This window comes from Salmo salar, chromosome ssa04 (genome assembly GCF_905237065.1).
Source record: "Salmo salar chromosome ssa04, Ssal_v3.1, whole genome shotgun sequence".
NCBI classification, from domain to species: Eukaryota; Metazoa; Chordata; class Actinopteri; order Salmoniformes; family Salmonidae; genus Salmo; species Salmo salar.
In genome coordinates, this window is record NC_059445.1 from 45,651,460 (window position 1) to 45,672,142 (window position 20,683).

At 43.2% G+C, this 20,683-nt stretch overlaps 1 protein-coding gene across 7 annotated transcripts in view; it reads left to right on the forward strand.

Annotated features, from left to right (window-relative positions):
* The window catches only part of LOC106603263 (roundabout homolog 2), a 171,947-nt gene extending 162,675 nt beyond the window's left edge, over positions 1 to 9,272 (forward strand). For all 7 annotated transcript variants that reach the window (XM_014196665.2, XM_014196667.2, XM_014196666.2 and 4 more), the window contains 5 exons: positions 1,308 to 1,565; positions 2,550 to 2,746; positions 6,591 to 6,755; positions 6,967 to 7,230; positions 7,725 to 9,272. In XM_014196665.2, the coding sequence (XP_014052140.1) occupies positions 1,308 to 1,565; positions 2,550 to 2,746; positions 6,591 to 6,755; positions 6,967 to 7,230; positions 7,725 to 7,726 (886 nt within the window). In that variant the 3' untranslated portion in view covers positions 7,727 to 9,272. The remainder of the gene's footprint in view (positions 1 to 1,307; positions 1,566 to 2,549; positions 2,747 to 6,590; positions 6,756 to 6,966; positions 7,231 to 7,724) is intronic.
* The last annotated feature ends 11,411 nt before the right edge of the window (positions 9,273 to 20,683 follow it).

Genomic DNA, 20,683 nt, shown 5'->3' on the forward strand with positions numbered 1-20,683 from the left:
AGGAAGTGAAATAATAGCAAGGAGCACATGTAGCCTTTCTTGTCTTTTGGGGATCTAAGGTCTGTCAGTGAGCCACTGAGAGGAAAGAAACCTAATTGGCTGTAACCAGCTTGGCTCTCTGTCTCTCCTGGAGCTCTCCTCTATCTCTAGGTGTTTGTGTGTGTGTGTGTGTGTGTGTGTGTGTGTGTGTGTGTGTGTGTGTGTGTGTGTGTGTGTGTGTGTGTGTGTGTGTGTGTGTGTGTGTGTGTGTGTGTGTGTGTGTGTGTGTGTGTGTACACTAAACGAGAGGGCTAAGCACAAACGAGCAGCAGGCTGTTACAGGGAGTAGTACCCCAGTGCTGATTGAGCTCCCGGTGCCTGCACTTGTCATACTGAGGAAACAGCCATCTTCATTAATCGGCTTCTTATTGTAAGAAAAATACACTGTTTTTGTCACAGGCATTTTTTGGAAAGAGGGCAGTGGAAAAACCTTGCCCTAGATATTGGGGGTAATATAATGCAGTTACTGTAGGACTGTTGCTGTGCAAGGACAAATGTAAGATTTCAAAATTATTATATTATAATACTTTCCTTGGGAATCTGAGGAAGTTGATACCGTCTCCTCCCCTTCATCTACACTGACTAAAGTGGATTCAATAGGTGACATCAATAAGGGATCATAGATTTCACCTGAATTCATCAGGTCAGTCTATGTCATGTTCCTAATGTTTTGTACACTCAGTGTATTTCTGCCTAAAACCTTGGGGTGTGCACATTTGCATACATATCTTGCAGCCAGTTTCAAGAAGCTTTGGCTGGTTCACCACCACTTATAACAAAACAGCATGTGGTTAGATCTTTTCATTTGATCTCAGCACCCCATTCCTGCCAGTCACTTTGTAATTACAAACCGCAGCCAATCTGTGTAATTCCCTCTCTCCCTCTGCTGATTGATAGAACATCAGATAACAGTGTGTTTAATGGTCTGGCAAAATACAAACCAGTAGAAAAAGAATCGTATTTGTCTGTTGGCTAAGCTTTGTCTCGTCACCAGTGTATAACACTGAGAGCAAGTCACTGTGCACTAGCAGTAACACACTTACATAGATTTCTAAGCACCATAGGCTGTGTTTACACAGGCAGTCTTTTGACAAATCACATCACATCTTTTTCAGAGCTGATCTGATTGTTCCAAAGACCAATTAGTGGTAAAAAAAGATAAGCTTTGGGCTGCCTGTGTAAACATAGCCATAGACACACACATCCACAGTATAAGGTTTTAGGTTTTAGCCTGAATTACTCACATTCTCGTTCCCTACTTATTGCAGGTATGACAGTGACAGCTGGGCCCCGCCCCTTCCTGTCCAGACTTACCTTCACCAGGGATTGGACGACGATCTAGAGGAGGAGCGAGTGCCCACCCCGCCCCTCAGGGGAGTGGCCTCTTCCCCAGCAGCAGCTCCCTACAGCCAACCGTCATCCTCCTCCCTAAGCTCCACCCACCACGAGGAGATGCAGTCCATGCTACAAGCCCACCTGGATGAGCTGACCAGAGCCTACCAGTATGAAGTGGCCAAACAGACATGGTGAGGAGCAGAGAAATTACTGTGGATCTGTCAATGGATTTCTTCCTTCCTTTGGGCTATAACTCTTTACTTTCTATGTAGTCTCTTCTCAAAGCCTCTGTGGAGTGTGCTGAGCACCCTGAGTCTGGCACATGATATGATACAACAATTGCCCTTGCTGCATGTTTTGGATGCATTATGTATCCACTTTCCACTGTGAAATGAACAGATAAGTACTGTACTTTGTGTTCTTTTGAATTGCCACCGGTACTTGTTAAATTTGTCTAAATTGCCTATGATATTTCAATCATGAGACATTCACCTGGCAGTTTCTGCTTTGCTCTGTGAATGAATGAGCTGTCGTTCTCTAGAACTGAGCTAGATATTTTGCATATCAATAGCCAATAGTCTTGTTGAGTGTTTCATATCGGTGTGGTATTTAGGCATGTCATCCTAACCCCTGGTTTCATGTTTCATGTGAGCGATAAAAACATCCCTTCATTGATTACACCTCTAACGTGTAACAGGCATTGGGAAACGGGTCATGCCGGTAGGAACGCGTGTTGAGGGGTAATGATGGGTTTTGGCCTAGCGTGCAGCTCTGACAACAGGAAGAAGAGCTGCTAATTACATATGCGTCTCCTCCATAGTGGGACGAGGCATGGGGCGAGGCATCGGAGGGGACAGCGGTGGGGGGAGAAAACAGACACGTTACTGACAGCCCTGCCCAACCCTGCCATTCTTCTCCCTTCACCCAGACAATTACCAGTCCATTGTGTTAGTGCTAGCACAAGCGTCACGGAAGGGATGTGTACATAGATGTGAAGGGAAAATAATGAATTCAATCTCCCACACAAACACTCACCCATGCTGAACGAGGCCCTAGTACTGCGCTCTGGCATTTGGTTGTTCAGGGACTTGTGTTTTAGCCTTTACGTCCTGTCTGTTAGTGTCTTTATCTACTGCTCAGTTTCCTGTCTCAGTGACATAACATGTTCTATACAGGCATATGAAGGGCAGCCCACACCCGCCCAAGGCCCCTGTCCCTCCGATGGGCTATGTGTCTAGCACGCTGGGGTCTGACCTGGGGACCAACCTCCAGTGTGAGGAAGAAGAGGAGGATGAAGGCTACGGAGTGTCACGTCAGCTCTGTGGCTTTGACTACACTGCTGGACTCAGCATGGACAACCTGGAGGGCTCAGGTGAGACACACATGCACGCACGCACACACACACACACACACACACACACACACACACACACACACACACACACACACACACAGATCATGCCCTTCTTGCCATCTCGTCACAGTGCACCCTTACAAAAAAACATATGTTAAATTTGCAGTTTCACATGTGAAATAGCTCTTTTCACATGTTGAGCTTAAATTTCACACGTGAAACCATATTAACACCACCTTTTCGCGTGAGGTGAATACTTTCACATATGGAATTTCAAGTTCATATATGAAAATCAATCACATGTGAAATCTAATTTGCAGGTTCATATGTGATTTAAAAAATAAAAAATTCACATGTGAATCTTGCCTTCCCTGTGGCTCAGTTGGTAGAGCATGGTGTTTGCAACATCAGGGTTGTGGGTTCAATTCCCACGGGGGGCCAGTACAAAAAAAAAAGAAATGCATGAAATGGAATGTATGCATTCAATACTGTAAGTCACTCTGGATAAGAGCGTCTGCAAAATGACTAAAATGTAAAATTAGATTTTCCCATCTGAAATGTTTCAAATATGAAACTTCAAATTAGATTTTTACATGTAATTGTTTTTCACCCTTTTTTTTCAACTTGCAATTCCATATTTGAACGTGAAAACCAAATTTGTAAGAAAACTCCACATGAAAATCTCAATTTCACATGTGGAATTGCAAGTTCACATGTGAACATTTTATTAGCTGTTTCACATATAAAAGATAACTCCAACTGTGAGAATCTCGCGTTCACATTTGGAATTGCAGATTCACATGTGGGGTTGAAATAATGTTATTCTCCTCATGTGAAAAGATGGTGCTAAAATGTTGCAGTAGCAATGCTTCCACCTGTGGAATTAGGGTGACCACATCTAAAAAGCACAAATGTGGGACTAGAGAATGATTTTGCGGGACATTCACAGAACAATTGCATTAGCCGACCGTCCCACAGGGGACCCACCAATCCTGAAGTAGTTTACAAACAGAGTAAATCAAGCTTATATTTGGGGTTCTGATGGGGTATGACAGATGAACAAAGCTCATGAGGCATTTATACATTATATTCTTCAAGAATCAATTGGTACATATAATACATTTTTAAGTAAATGGATGTAGCAACTAAGGATTGCTATGTCACCATTTGAACTTGATCAATTAACTTGCCCCCCCCCCCAAAAAAAAAAAATATATATTCTGTAAATTGTTCTGCGCTTGTCCCGCATTTGTAAGTAACAAGAACATTTCCCAGGACATAGACATATCTGATATTGGCAGAAAGCTTAAATTCTTGTTCATCTAACTGCACTTGTCCAATTTACAGTAGCTATAACAGTGAAAGAATACATGCTATTGTTTGAGGAGTGTGCACAGTTTTGAACATGAAAGTTATTAATAAACAAATTAGGCACATTTGGGCAGTCCTGATACAACATTTAAACAGAAATGCAATGGTTCATTGGATCAGTCTAAAACGGTGCACTTCCACTGCTGCCATCTAGTGGCCAACATCTAAATTGCACCTGGGCTGGAATAATACATTATGGCCTTTCTCTTGCATTTCAAAGATGATGGTACAAAACAATGTAAAACAAAATGTTCGTTTTTTCTTTGTATTATCTTTTACCAGATCTAATGTGTTATATTCTCCTACATTCCTTTCACATTTCCACAAACGTCAAGGTGTTTCCTTTCAAATGGTATCAAGAATATGCATATCCTTGCTTCATGGCCTGAGCTACAGGCAGTTAGATTTGGGTATGTGATTTTAGGCGAAAAATGGAAAAAAGGGTCCGATCCTTAAACACCTTAGAGTAATGGTGTTATTACATGGTGTAATCCTCTAGGAAGTGAATTACTTTTGTGGCATTAAGATCAAGCAAAACTTCTGAAGTCCAGAACAAAATTCTGAGTATTGCAAACAAAAATAATGATATTTAAATCAAAACATGAACCACAAATTATTAATAGCAAAACAAAATACTGCAAGGAAATAATTTTTAAATGCAAAAACAAATTAATTGTAAATGGATGTAAAAAACTAAAAAACATGAAACATTTGTTATGATAATGCGATTAAATAAAATGCTTCCCTCTTTTGTGCAATTTTCCCTATCTTATGTTACCCTGGCCTTTGCTTTCTCTGCCTTTTTTCCAGTTGAAAGTTTTGGTACATTCTTTTCAGCAGCATAGCACCTTTCATCCCGCTGCTGGTTTGCTTCTGAAGCTAAGCAGCATTGGTATTGGTCAGTCCCTAGATGGGAGACCAGATGTGGCTGGAAGTGGTTTAAAAATAAACGTGTGGAAAAAAACTTGTTACATGTCGGGAATGTATTTTCTTCATGAGGGAAAAACCTGTGAAAAATGTATATGTGAAACTTAACACGGATCCAAACATTTCAACAACAAAGATGTATACATGTGATTTGTTCATGTGTTTTTTTTTTTGTAATGGCAGTCAAGTGCACACATCTTTACATCGAGCAGGACGTCAAAGATTTGGGAGCAGTGAGTAAATTGGCAATAGCAATGGTTTTATTCAGTAACCACTTATGGAGAGTAAATGCTTTGCCGTTTTGACTGCACATTATGCAGTTTTGACTGACAGCTTTTTGATTTCCAATTTTCTCAACCATACCGTGTCATACTCAAGACTGATGGTTTCATAATGTGATATTCAGACTCATTAATTTGAAAAAAAATAACATTCTATGAAAGGGAAAGAAAGGAACGATTTTGTGCAATCTGGTGCACACACATTAGTGAAATCCATCTCCATGAAAAAACAGAAACATTGAACTAGTTAGTTATTTGATTTCAGATGGAAGCTATCTTTTCTCTGTGACATCTCATTTGGGCTTTTTCTTTCAAACTCTCACTGCCATTTCAAGGGTATGACCATATTGTCTAAACACTTCTTCTTTCAGTCTCTCTAATGTTATAAAACAAAGTGACACACAAGAGCATCTGACATCTAAAACTATTGGGAGAGTGAGAGAATGAGTTGGGGAGAAGGTACAAGGTGAGGCGACTTCAGATCCAGAGGCCAAGATTGATGTTATTTTGTCGACCCCTAGTCTGTGTTGTGAAGGAGAGTGAGACCACGGTTCAGTCCTAGTCAGTTTTCTGGGAGATGATGGAACATTAGGCATGCTAGCTGAGACACAGGGGACTCTCTGCTGATATATGTGCTGTGTCTGTGATAAAGTTGGTGGTGTGCAGTAATCTGCTGTGTTACCTCTGTGGGAAGAAGGCTATGCTAGATCAGCTTATCTCTACAAAGGTCTCTCCTCTGTCTCCTCTCCCCCAGAGACCAAGCGAACACACACAGATTGAAAAGGCCAATGCATTTAGGAAGTGAGCCAGTAATTACAGCCACATCTTATCCTTTACCTTGAATTGTCAAGATGTGAGAGTAGTTTCTCCATACTGCCCACACCAACAGTCTTATCTAGGAAGGTTTCTTGCAGTGATTTCCCCCCCTCAATCAATCAATCAATCAATCAATCAATCAATCAAATGTATTTATAAAGCCCGTCTTACATTAGCTGATGTCACAAAGTGCTGTACAGAAACCCAGCATAAAACGCCAAACAGCAAGCAATGCAGGTGTAGAAGCATCTCCTCTCTTCCTGTCCTCAGTTAATTTGATTTACAAAATAGCATTTGTTCATACTTGTGTTCACTTTAGTACTTTCACTGCATCATTTCTAATATAGAGCTTATCAGTGCAAAAGCTGTGATAAGTCATTGATTGCAAATCTAAACTGATTAGCTATGTTGTGCCTCTCTAATTCTCTGTACCCGTGTCCCTGTGCTCTCTCATTCACCCCCTGTAGGTAAAGGCTACTCCCAGCGGGGTCGGCCAGGTAGCTCAGGCTCCACAGAGAGCAGTGCTCTGGGCACACAGAGCCTCGGTCACCAGAGGGCCACGCCCACTGGACGCAAACCCCGGGCAGAAACTGTTGGGACACTGCCCAGACGGAGAGACACCCCCACAGATGGTAAGACATGGGGTGAGGGGGGGAGGACAGAGAGAGAGATGAGGAAGGTGGATGGGAGCTTCTTTGTTGACTGTGGTTGTTAACGAGCTTTATAGCCATACTGATCCCTATGATATGACCCACTGGTCCATCCTTGATTACAAAGTCTGTGTATTACCCCGAAGGTTAATGGCAGTGTTAATCTGAGCCTCTTGTCATCCTCTCTCCTCAGCCGCCTCTCCTGCCCCAGAGCAGGTCAACAGTGTGGGGGCCAGGCTGCATGGTTCATGGGTGGCCGGAGGCTCGGACCCCCCTGAGGAGTGTATGGTCTCCACGCTGGAGCGGCAGCACATGGCCTCCTGGAGCGGCACACCCGCCAACATGGGCACCCTGGGCAGGGCACGCCACAGGGCTGGGGCTGGCATTGACCACCCACACAACAGCCACAATGGCCACCCGCCTCCCAACAGCACTGAGCAGAACTATGGAGAACGATGTACGTATCGAGCTTCTCCTGACTAATATGTCCACAGCGGCAATTTGTTAAAGAGAGCGAGTGCGAGGGAAACACAGAGCTGTAAATGTGATGCACAGACACACAGACACGTCTCACAGTGTTCTTTTTACAGTGTTACTTTCATCCTTCCTTCCAATATAATATTCTGTATGTCACTTGCCCCTCCTGTTTCATGTCACAAGATGTACAGTAAGTCACTCTACATTAATGAAGAAAAATCACTACAGTTAAGCTATTGACTCATGAAAGTGAAAGGACTTGCATTTCTTGTAAATAGGTTTTGTATTTTTAGTTTTTCTCTTGTTTTGCTTCGCTATGCAAGCCAAAATCTGACATTGAAGTTGTCTCTTTTACTTCTAATTTTACATTGTGAGTTGATGGACTTGTGGTGCCACATTAAGTGAGGAATTTGTGATAAATGATCACCTGAGATTGACACTTTGGTTTCGGATCTCTGTGTCTTCCTCTTGCAGAGTCTTTGTGATGAGTCGGACCCTCCAGTGCTGCCTGTCTATAAGTGCAATGAGATTTCCTCTCTCCAAATGCTACAGGACGGAGGATGGAGAAATGTCAGGAAGTGGAAAGAGAGCGAGTGCGAGGGAAACGCAGAGCTGTAAATGTGATGTACAGACACACAGACACGTCTCAGTGTTCTTTTTACAGTGTTACTTTCATCCTTCCTTCCAATATAATATTCTGTATGTCACTTGCCCCTCCTGTTTCATGTCACAAGATGTACAGTAAGTCACTCTACATTAATGAAGAAAAATCACTACAGTTAAGCTATTGACTCATGAAAGTGAAAGGACTTGCATTTCTTGTAAATAGGTTTTGTATTTTTAGTTTTTCTGTTGTTTTGCTTCGCTATGCAAGCCAAAATCTGACATTGAAGTTGTCTCTTTTACTTGTAATTTTACATTGTGAGTTGATGGACTTGTGGTGCCACATTAGTTTTCATAAATGCTTGAAATAATTATTTTATTTTGATGAAACTACTGTATTGTTTACTTTGCACAGAGCGTTGGGTGATAATAAGCACAAAGTCATCAGCTGAGCTGAAAGAAGAATGAAGCAGAGGAGTGTCTATAATAGAACCTAATAAATAATATATGACAGAACATGCTTTTCAGAGACACAGATGTATTGAGAGATATAATGTAAAAAACGGCCACACAGAAAACGTTATGATATGATGTTTTTTTTGTTCTTGTTCAATCTGCGGTGGTTTGTGAGGATGATCTGGCCAATGTGCATTGTACTGCTTGGCAGTCTGTTTCCCATACAGTATATTCCCATGACAGTGAGGCAGCAGTACTTGGATTCCAAAAAATAATGACTGTTCAGAATAATTGATAAAAGGTGAAACCATCTACGTGTAACATTTAAAATGGTAGCGTAGAGGCAAAGGGCAGAGGCAAAGGGCGGCAGCTAGTTGTTGATAGGGAGGTGTTGGGCCAACAGAGCGCCACTCAGGTGTGGTCAGGTGGGGACAGCTGTGTGCACAGATGGACTCTGTCAGTGTTGCCCATGGGAACAAAGTGAGATAAAGAGATGTTGGCCTTGAGACGACTAGCTAATCCCAGACTGGGTTTTCATAGCTGTCAGTGACTGGTAAACATGATTAACAACAATATGCAATTAGATTAGAATAATACACCCATCATAGATATGATGGCCGTCTGTTTTAATCCTACTGGTGCAGTATAATGTGGCCCCTATCTACCACCCTGCCAACACACTGGTGACACTCATCAGGGTTAGTGAGGAATAGTGAGCCCCTCGCTTAATCAGCATATCCTCAACGCTGTAACCAGTCACGGAGGGCAGCTGGTTGCTAGCTTCACAATGCAGTGTTTTGATTCACTTCTTTGTTCTTTTCTGGTTGTTCTTTGTATTGGCTCCACCTGTAAAGACTCTGTACCTGCCAGATCCGGTCTGCCCTCAGAAATACTCAGGCACGTACAGTGTGGCCGTTCATTTTTCAACCCTACGATGCAAATAAAACGTGTATGTGGAATCAACCATGAGTCTCTGTGCTGTGCATGTGAGTTGATGGTGCAAAGCGTTCTCCTCATGTGAGAAATGTTAACTGATTTCCCCATTAGGTCATTATGTGCATACACTCATAAGTTGCACGTTAGCAGAATACACACTCTTAACAGAATCAGAGACTTGGTGCATATTAAGAACAATACTCGGTCTACCTCTCTCAAGCGTCTCCGTGTTACATCAGTCTTAGTCAGAGCTAATGGGAAAATAAAAGAATGATTACTACATTTTGATGCATCTATCCCTTCAGTCTCCCCTCCCTGTTCCTACACCAGAACACATTTACTTACTGGAGGAAATGTCAAAGTCATCCATTTACCAAGACAATACAGGTTGAACACTCAGAGGCTGATCATCCATAACACAGCTCTAGCATTGGCGATTTGGGGATATCAGGATACAACGACAGATGGTGAGGATGACGATGATGATTCTCTCCTTTATTCCAGTTATTTTCCATCGTCTTTATGGAATTTTGTAAATGCATGTAAATTCAGTGATGATTACATTTCAGACATGTTCGTCCTTAGCAGTCTAGATACTGTAGCTCTTTTACTGCATTCAGACCATACAGAAATTCAATTGTATTGATTTCTAGAGTTATGGTGGCTTTTCCAGGGGAATCCATGCCTTTCATCTCCATTCTTCATATACTGTACTTACTACACCTAATGAAACAACTGCTGTATGAGATCACATTAGTACTGCAAATGTCCAAGTTACTGTTGGCTCCAGCCTCTGTCACATACATCTCCCAGGGCTAAGCCTGGCTGTTCTTACTGGCCAATCAGAGAGCAACACAACTCTTATGACAGATATGGAAGGAATAATGTATCACTTATAAAAGAAAACATGAAAATATCACGTTAAAAAATGTGGTTTTCAGATTGGTTTTGTTGTTGCAATTTTCACGAGTCAGACGTGGTTTTTAGATATGTTGTTTTTAGACAAGTTTCACATGTACATTTTTCAAGTGTTTTTCCTTCTTGAAAAAAATCCCCGCGTGACATTTCTTGCCCACACGTTTATTTTTCACATGCTTATTTTCACTACTTCCAGCTACATCTGGTCTCACATCCAGGGACCGGCCATTACCAACCATGCTTAGCTTCAGAGGTAAACCAGCACTGGGATGCAGAGTGCTATGTTGCTGGAATGAATGTACCAAAACTTTCAACTGGAAAAAAGGTAGAGAAAGCAAAGGCCAGGGTAACATAACCAAAGATACGGAAAATTGCAGGAAAGAGGGAGGAGTTTTATTTAATCGTGTTATACTCTACCAGTCAAAGGTTTTAGAACACCTACTCAGGGTTTTTCTTTATTTTCTTTGTCGATCGGGCAGAAACAGTTCACGTCGATCCACGGAGGCAAAAAGGACAATATTGGAGTTTAATTCAATTAGAGAAAAAGCTGTGAATTGGAGAGTTGGAAATGCGGAGTAGGGAGGGCCAGAAAAGTAATGTTTGAGAAAGATTTGATGAAGTGGTAAAAGAGGATAATAGCAGTGCTGGCTATGTTATGTGTGATGATTGTGAGGCACTATACAAATTCAACAGTCACAAGACGGGACTTCAAATAGGCCTATCGCATGTCAATGGAACTGCAGCCTACTGTTCAGATGGGTTAAACGAAAACAGAAATCTGGACACCGACTGTAGGTCTATAACTTCTCACAGACCCTTAATATTAACTCTTGCAGAATAAAGCATTTCTTGCAGTAAAATGATACACCAAATGATATGCTACATTTTTACTCGGGTACAGGAGTGGAGAATAGGACTTATTACTTTCAGCATCTTTAGAGAATGCGAATGTGTAGTTAGATACCATCTGTTGAGGTGCTTTCTTTATCAGCATCATAAAAGCTGATAGTATTTCAACCACATAAGCCAAACTGAAATCATATCAGAAACATGTTGGTTCATTTTCACAGATTTTATTTATCTGCAACCGGTCAAACTGATGTAATTTGGAAATATGGCAAAGAAAATCTTTATCACTTTATCACATAAAATGAGTGAACAAAACATGACAAACACCTTCTTTTTCCATGACATGGAATGACCAGGTGAATCCAGGTGAAAGCTATGATCCCTTTTCGACGTCACTTGTTAAATCCACTTCAATCAGTTTAGATGAAGGGGAGGAGACAGGTTAAATAATAATTTTTTAGCCTTGAGACAATTGAGACATGGATTGACAAAATATGTAAGTGCCTTTGAACAGGGTATGGTAGTTGGTGCAAGGCACACTGGTTTGTGTCAAGAACGGCAACACTGCTGGGGTTTTCACGCTCAACAGTTTCCCATGTATATCAAGAATGGTCCACCACTCAAAGGACATTCAGCCAACTTGACACAACTGTGGGAAGCATTGGAGTCCACATGGGCCAGAATCCCTGTGGAATGCTGTCAACACCTATTAGAGTCCATACCCCGATGAATTGAGGCTGTTCTGAGATCGGGGGTGCAACTCAATATTAGGACGTTGTTCTTAATGTTTGGTACAGTCAGCGTATAGTAGGGCAGTCGCGGATGGGTTATTAGCAATTGTGGGCGGGTGCTGGTGAACAAACAGCTAACGTGTGGACAAAACCTTTGAAATATGATTCCATGGAGCTATGGGCCTTGGAGCTAGAACAGCTCATTCATGACTCATGACATTTGGCTAATTGGAAAATTTGAACAGTATGCTTGTGTGATGTAATTACATGGGAGACACAGGAGACCACGGATGGAGAGCATGGAGGTCCCAGTCTACAACACTACTACCTCCAGGCGGAGGGGCTGAGTAAAGACTTGGGGTCCTCTGACCTTCAGCTCCCTCAGTGGCCAATTTGTTTCTGTCGCCGTCTCCCATCCTCATTATTCATCTTCCCCCAGTACTGGAGTAGGCACTTTCCTTGGTGTCTCTGGCATGTACCAACAAGACCTTTTCTATGTCTCTGTGACACAGGGCATTTCAGTTTATGAAACATAGGCAATATATTAGCATGTCAATGTTGTGTTGTGTGACCCAAAGACTCATTACCTGTGCACTGTCACCATCATTGTGTGCCATTATACAATACAGATGTCCTTGTATAATGGCCCATACAAATACCCTGAGTACACAAAACATTAAGAACACCTGCTCTTTCCATGGCATACAGTAGACTGACCAGGTGAATCCAGGTGAACGCTATGATCCCTTATTAATGTCACTTGTTAAATCCATTTCAATCAGTGTAGATGAGACAATTGAGACGTGTGCAATTCAGAGGGTGAATGGGCAAGACAAAATATTTAAGTGCCTTTGAACCTGGTACGGTAGTAGGTCCCAGGCGCACCGGTTTGTGTCAAGAACTGCAACGCTGCTGGGTTTTTCACACTCAACATTTTCCAGTGTTAAATCACGAATGGTCCACCACCCAAAGGGCATCCAGCCATCTTGACACAACTGTGGGAAGCATTGGAGTCAACATGAGCCAGCATCCCTGTGGAACGCTTTCGAAGACCTTGTAGTGTCCATGCCCTGATTAATTGAGGCTGTTCTGAGGGCAAAGGAAGGGGCGGGTGTACAATGTGTACAATGTTTTGTACAGTCAGCGTATGGTCGGGCAGTTGCGGATGGGTTATTAGCAATTGTGGGCGGGTGCGAGTGAACAAACAGCTGGCCCGTGCACCACTATCGTGTGGAGTTGTGACCTTGGAGCTAGAACGGGGGGGTGCAACTCAGTATTAGGAAGGTGTTTCTAATGTTTGGTATACTCAGTGTACGTTGTAGTTGAAGTACTGTACTTGGAAAACATACGGTATCAGACAGAGGCTTCTCCACAGTATTTCTGTGTGTAGGAAACATACTGTAGATGTGTGCGATAATAAAGTGTTGATGCCCTACTGGGGTGACAGCCTTCAATTTCACTCTTTCAACCACACTGCCATTCTCCAACGTTTAAATAGCCTTGGTTGTCAAGGACTGCCCTTTGTTAACAGAGGGGGGCGAGAGAGCTAGGAAAACATTCTGAAATTGGAAATGAAAACAAGGAAACATGCACACACACAACACATCTGCAGTATCTAAGAAACCACAATGAATAGACATAAGGAAGGCAGTTGTCCTTGAATAGAAATCACAGTGGGATCAAGACAAAAGCCTTCATTGCACCTGGATCTCAGAGTATCCAATGGCCTGTTATCTCTAAATGAAAGAATAACATGGAGCAGAAAGACATCACAGACCGATAAACAGTATCACTTAAACCTCTCTCACATTTTTGCTGAATTTTTTCCCATGGCATTTCAGCTCATGAATAAACTCATTTCTGAGACATCTCATGTAATGTAGAGTTAACTGTCTCTACTCCAGCCAAACTCTTAGACTTCTGCTTAATTAGGCAATAAGGCATAAGAACCCGGGAATTATTGTGTGAATAACTCCCGAGGTGAAGCCAAGGGCCAGGGAAACGGCCCTTAGCAGGGTGTTATTCTCAATCATTCCTGGGTTCGAGGACCTTATTGCTTTTATAAAACAGTTGCCAACATATACAAAAAAAGATTAACAACATGTTTTCATTAAAAACGTATTGAGTAAATTTGTTTTATTTCTGAAGTTGTTAGCCAAAATGTGTAGGGTCTATCTGGCGTTCCTGTGGACTGTTGATCCTGTCGCATCCCGTCACACTTTTGCCCCAGCCCCAGCCAACACACCAATAATCAACATCTTCAGTTAAAAATACAATTAGTTTAAATCAGGAGTGTTTGCTAGGGATGTGGGAAAAGTGTGACACCAATCAGGCCCCCGAGGACTGGAATTGCCCAGGCCTGTTCTAGAGTCAAGTGCGGGACGGGATGCGACAGGATCAACAGTCCACAGGATGTGTGGAGCATTTCAGAAAAAAAGAAAACTGTGTGAAGGCCTAATATAGTTTACTTAATAACATTTAAAAAAAATTAAAAAATCTCTCTTCTGTCGGCTCGCGCCTCGCTCCAGTTGTAGCCATGACCACTACTTTACCTCAGATGCCAACATATATCACTAAATGATGAAGCCTTCAAGAGAGGAATAGAGTTCATCTGACTCTGGGTATTTAGAAGGGCTGCCTTCATTGCCAAAATCTCGTAATGTGGTTGTTATCAGCTGTGTGTGCAGGGCAGGCAACTGTCTCGTGAACGTATGACTACTCACATTACAGAGTGGTGGACAGACAGATGAGCAGTAACAGAGGAAGTTATTTCTGAGCACGGGACGGGAGTGATTTTTATCAGGACGGGACATGAAAGTTCCGGGGTTATAGAACTGTTGCGGGATCAGGACAGTATGGGAAAACATTTGACAGGACAATAGGGGCAAAGAATCTATTTTCACTCCCATGTCAACCTCCAGGGCCATGTCCCCTAAGGTCGGCCCGTAACACCGGCCCTGGTCACTACATGTCGCGCCCACTGCCATTGAGGCTGCTAGCTAGCAAGGAAGCTGGTACACAGTGTCCTTCGCCCCCGCCTGCTGAACACTGCTTTCCCGCAGTTATCAAATCCAATTTTATTTGTCACATGCCTCGAATACAACAGGTGTAGACCTAACTGTGAAATGCTTACTTACAAGCCCTTTCTCAACAATGCAGAGTAAAAAAAATTGTAACACAATAAAATAGCAATAACGAGGCTATATACAAGGAGAGTACGGTACTGAGTCAATGTGTAGGGGTACAAGATTATTTTACGTTACGGTGAGGGTAGTTGGGTTGGCTACACTAGCTACCTAGCTACTTCCCTCGCCGTAATGTTAACAGAACTGCAGGAAAGCAGTGCTCACCAGGCGGGGGGCGAAGGACACTGTGTACCGTGTCCTACCTAGTTAGCAAGCTAGCTACTTCCCTCACCGTAACCTGTGGTGTAAAGTACTTAAGTAAAAATACTTTAAAGTACTACTTAAGTAATATTTTGTATCTGTACTTTACTTTATTATTTATATTTTTTACAACTTTGACTTTTACTCCACCACATTCCTAAAATGTCATTTTTACTCCCATACATTTTCCCTGACACCAAAAAGTACTCGTTGCATTTCAAATGCTCTGGCAGGAAAGAATTATGGTTCAATTAAATATCAATATAACGCATTGTCATCCCTACTGTCTCTGATCTGGCAGACTTACTAAACACAAATAGTGCATTTGTAAATGATGTCTGAGTGTTGGAATGTGCCCGTCTGAATAAATAAAAATAAAAAAGATAATCGTGTCTTCTGGTTTGCTTAATATAAGGAATGTGATGTATAGCATTTACCTTTATGTTGGACTTTTACTCAAATATTGTGGGAAAGCAGTGCCCTAGCTAGCTAGCAGCCTCCTTCTTTTTCGGTGGGGTTTTTCGGCAGTTGACATCCAACGTTATTGGTGCATTACCACCACCTAATGTGCTGGAGTGTGGGCCAGAGACAGCACTAGCAGCCTCAATGGCAGTAGGTGTGGCATGTAGGGACGCATAACGACGTGCAGTAACCGCAGTCCGCAGATAGACATTATTGAAATGGGCTGGTCGTGCATTCTGTCCATCCTTTAGAGAGCAATAGTAATGGCATATTTGCTAAGGCACTAACAGAGGCTAACTCTGCCATGGCTCGTTGTCCAAAGCCTATGGGGAATTTCAGTTTTTGGAGTTTTTTTTGATAAATGCCTGTGGTAAACCCAGGCTTTGAAGATCTTATATGTTTTGTTCTGAGATAATCTCCATCAGATAGCATCACTTTTCTTGTGAATTTTGAAGCCTTTATGTAATCAAAACAAGCAAAAATGTGCTTACATAAAACTATACCTCAAGTCGCTTGGCTTTGACGTCTAGCTAACAGGCTTAGCTTACCTTATCAGACAGAACCAAAGGCTCTTCTGGACAACATTGTTTGGGAACCGATAAAACAAGCAACTTCCTGCTGAAGAGATATGGTTGCAGCCTAGAGCAAAACAATATACCATCCTTGCGTTTTTGCTCGAGCTGGTAAACAGAAAGCTAACTAAGCTAACTAGCTTTTTGGAGGACAAGTGTAGTGTAGATTATTTTGGGTGGTTAGCGTAGTTGGCATAGTGACGCATTTTTGAGGGGGATGTTGTAGTCTCATTTCTCTGACAGTTAGCAACTCGTTAACAACTGACTTATTGAATCCAAGATGGCGTAGGAGTCAGACGTCTTTGTCCTGTTGTGTCCCTTGTATATATCTTTTTACATCTTTTTCTTCGCATATCTTTTTAAAATATTTTTCTAAACCTCAACTTTGAAATAATCTCCTGAAACCAGCCTCACCCAATGTGGCGTGGATTTTTTTTCTAAAGTATTTCTATTTACTTCGGATCTGGAATCCCTCAACTGAAGCTAGCCAGCTAACTACCTACCAGCTATCAGTCAGCAAACCATTGCTAGCGGTCATCAGCTAACCTTTAGCTCGGAAAGCTCTCGCCAGTTCGAACAACGTGACTCAAACCAGAGCATAACGGACCTATATATATATATTTTTATTTTTTATTTTTTTTCATTTTTTACATTTATTTTTTATTTTATTTTTTTCTTCTCCATATCCCCGGATTCCTTCCGCAAACTCTGAACATTTTCATCTGGATCTTCGCAACTAGCTAACCGCAATGCCGGGTGACTACTCCTGGCTAGCGTTTCCATCCCAGAGCGAGCACCAATTAGCCTGAAGCTAGCCCGGCCTCCTGTGCTACCACCGAAGCCCACTCCTGGGCTACAATATCTGGACCCCTTCTACTGCCGGTACGGGGCACGGAACCCCGCCGATCCTCTACGACTGGAATACCGACATCATCTGCCCAAGGATTCCAACAGGCCCCTCAGGCGCGACGTCCGCTGAAGGCCCATTCTGCTAGCCTGCTAGCTACCTAGAGCTACTTGGAACACTACTAATTCCACGACTGGTCTATCGACATCACCGCACGAAGAGGCAAAAACAAACTTACCCCCATCGCGACGTTCCCCAAAGGCTAACTTGCTAGCCCCGGTCTGCTAACCGCTAGCTTGCTTGCCCCGGTCTGCTAACTGCTAGCTTGCCTGCCACGGTCTGCTAACTGCTAGCCCCGGTTTGCTAACTGCTTGCTTGCTAACCCGGTCTGCTAACTGCTAGCTTGCCAGCCATGGTCTGCTAACTGCTAGCTTGTTTAGCCCCGGCCGACTAACTGTTAGCTTGTTAGCATCGGCCTGCTAACTGTCTGAATCGCCGTGTCCCCAGTCAGCCCAACCACTCACTGGACCCATATGTTCACTTGGCTACGCATGCCTCTCTCTAATATCAATATGCCTCGTCCATTACTGTCCTGGTTAGTGATTACTGTCTTATTTCAATGTAGAGCCTCTAGCCCTGCTCAATATGCCTTAACCAACCATGTTGTTCCACCTCCTACATATACGATGACGTCACCTGGTTTAAACGTCTCTAGAGACTATATCTCTCTCTCTCAATGCCTAGGTTTACCTCCAATGTACTCACATCCTACCTTACCTTTGTTTGTACACTATGCCTTGAATCTATGCTATTGTGCCCAGAAACCTGCTCATTTTACTCTCTGTTCCGAACGTGCTAGACGGCCAGTTCGTATAGTCTTTAGCCGTACCCTTATCCTACTTTTCCTCTGTTCCTCTGGTGATGTGGAGGTTAATCCAGGTCCTGCAGTGACTAGCTCCACTCCCACTCCCCAGGTGCTCTCATTTGTTGACTTCTGTAACCGTAAAAGCAGTGGTTTCATGCATGTTAACATCAGAAGCCTACTCCCTAAGTTTGTTTTACTCACTGCTTTAGCACACTCTGCCAACCCGGATGTCTTAGCCGTGTCTGAATCCTGACTTAGGAAAACCACCAAAAACCCTGAAACCTCCATCGCTAACTATAACATTTTCCGCCAAGATAGAACTGCCAAAGGGGGCGGTGTTGCAATCTACTGCAAAGATAGCCTGCAGAGTTCTGTATTACTATCCAAGTCTGTACCCAAACAATTTGAGCTTCTACTTCTAAAAATTCACCTTTCCAGAAACAAGTCTCTCACTGTTGCCACTTGCTATAGACCTCCGTCTGCCCCCAGCTGTGCCCTCGATACCATATGTGAATTGATTGCCCCCCATCTATCTTCTGAGCTCGTGCTACTAGGTGACCTAAACTGGGACATGCTTAACATGCCGGCCATCCTACAATCTAAGCTTGATGCTCTCAATCTCACACAAATTATCAATGAACCTACCAGGTACAACCCCAAATCCGTAAACACAGACACCCTCATAGATGTCATCCTAACTAATTCGCCCTCCAAATACACCTCTGCTGTTTTCAATCAAGATCTCAGCGATCACTGCCTCATTGCCTGCATCCGTAATGGGTCTGCGACCAAACGACCACTGTCAAACGCTCCCTAAAACACTTCTGCGAGCAGGCCTTTCTAATCGACCTGGCCGGGGTATCCTGGAATGACATTGACCTCATCTCATCAGTAGATGATGCCTGGCTATTCTTTAAAAGTGCTTTCCTCACCATCTTAAATAAGCATGCCCCATTCAAAACATTTAGAACTAGGAATAGATATAGTCCTTGGTTCACTCCAGACCTGTCTGCCCTTGACCAGCACAAAAACATCCTGTGGCGTTCTGCATTAGCATCGAATTGCACCCGTGAAATTGCATCCTGTAGTACTTACTCAAAAAAGTTCTGGGACACTGTAAAGTCCATGGAGAATAGGAGCACCTCCTCCCAGCTGCCCACTGCTCTGAGGCTAGGAAACACTGTTACCACCGATAAATCCACTATAATTGAGAATTTCAATAAGCATTTCTCTACGTCTGGCCATGCTTTCCACCTGGCTACCCCTACCCCGGTCAACTGCCCGGCACCCTCCACAGCAACCCGCCAAAGCCCCCACCATTTTTCCTTCACCCAAATCCAGATAGCTGATGTTCTGAAAGAGCTGCAAAATCTGGACCCCTACAAATCAGCCGGGCTAGACAATCTGGACCCTCTCTTTCAAAAATTATCTGCCGAAATTGTTGAAACCCCTATTACTAGCCTGTTCAACCTCTCTTTCGTATCATCTGAGATTGCCAAAGATTGGAAACCTGCCGCGGTCGTCCCACTCTTCAAAGGGGGTGTCACTCTAGACCCAAACTGCTACAGACCTATATCTGTCCTACCCTGTCTTTCTAAGGTCTTCGAAAGCCAAGTTAACAAACAGATTACCGACCATTTCAAATCCCACCGTACCTTCTCCGCTATGCAATCTGGTTTCAGAGCTGGTCATGGGTGCACCTCAGCCACGCTCAAGGTCCTAAACGACATCATAACCGCCATCGATAAGAGACATTACTGTGCAGCTGTATTCATTGACCTGGCCAAGGCTTTCGACTCTGTCAATCACCACATTCTTATTGGCAGACTCGACAGCCTTGGTTTCTGAAATGATTGCCTCGCCTGGATTACCAACTACTTCTCTGATAGAGTTCAGTGTGTCAAATCTGAGGGCCTGTTGTCCGGACCTCTAGCAGTCTCTATGGGGGCGCCACAGGGTTCAATTCTCGGGCCGACTCTCTTCTCTGTATACATCAATGATGTTGCTCTTGCTGCTGGTGATTCTCTGATCCACCTCTACACAGACGACACCATTCTGTATACTTCTGGCCCCTCTTTGGACACTGTGTTAACTAACCTCCAGACGAGCTCCAATGCCATACAACTCTCCTTCCGTGGCCTCCAACTGCTCTTAAACGCAAGTAAAACTAAATGCATGCTATTCAATCGATCACTGCCCGCACCTGCTCGCCCGTCCAGCATCACTACTCTGGACGGCTCTGACTTAGAATACGTGGATAACTACAAATACCTAGGTGTCTGGTTAGACTGTAAACTCTCCTTCCAGACTCACATTAAGCATCTCCAATCCAAAAGTAAATCTAGAATCGGCTTCCTATATCGCAACAAAGCATCCTTCACTCATGCTGCCAAACATACCCTCGTAAAACTGACCATCCTACCGATCCTCGACTTCGGTGATGTCATCTATAAAATAGCCTCAAAAACTCTACTCAACAAATTGGATGCAGTCTATCACAGTACCATCCGTTTTGTCACCAAAGCCCCATACACTACCCAGCATTGCAACCTGTACGCTCTCGTTGGTTGGCCCTCGCTTCATACTCGTCACCAAACCCACTGGCTACAGGTTATCTACATGTCTCTGCTAGGTAAAGCCTCGCCTTATCTCAGCTCACTGGTCACCATAGCAGCACCCACTCGTAGCACGCGCTCCAGCATGTATATCTCAGTGGTCAATTCCTCCTTTGGTCGTCTTTCCTTCCAGTTCTCTGCTGCCAATGACTGGAACGAACTGAAAAAATCTCTGAAGCTGGAGATTCATATC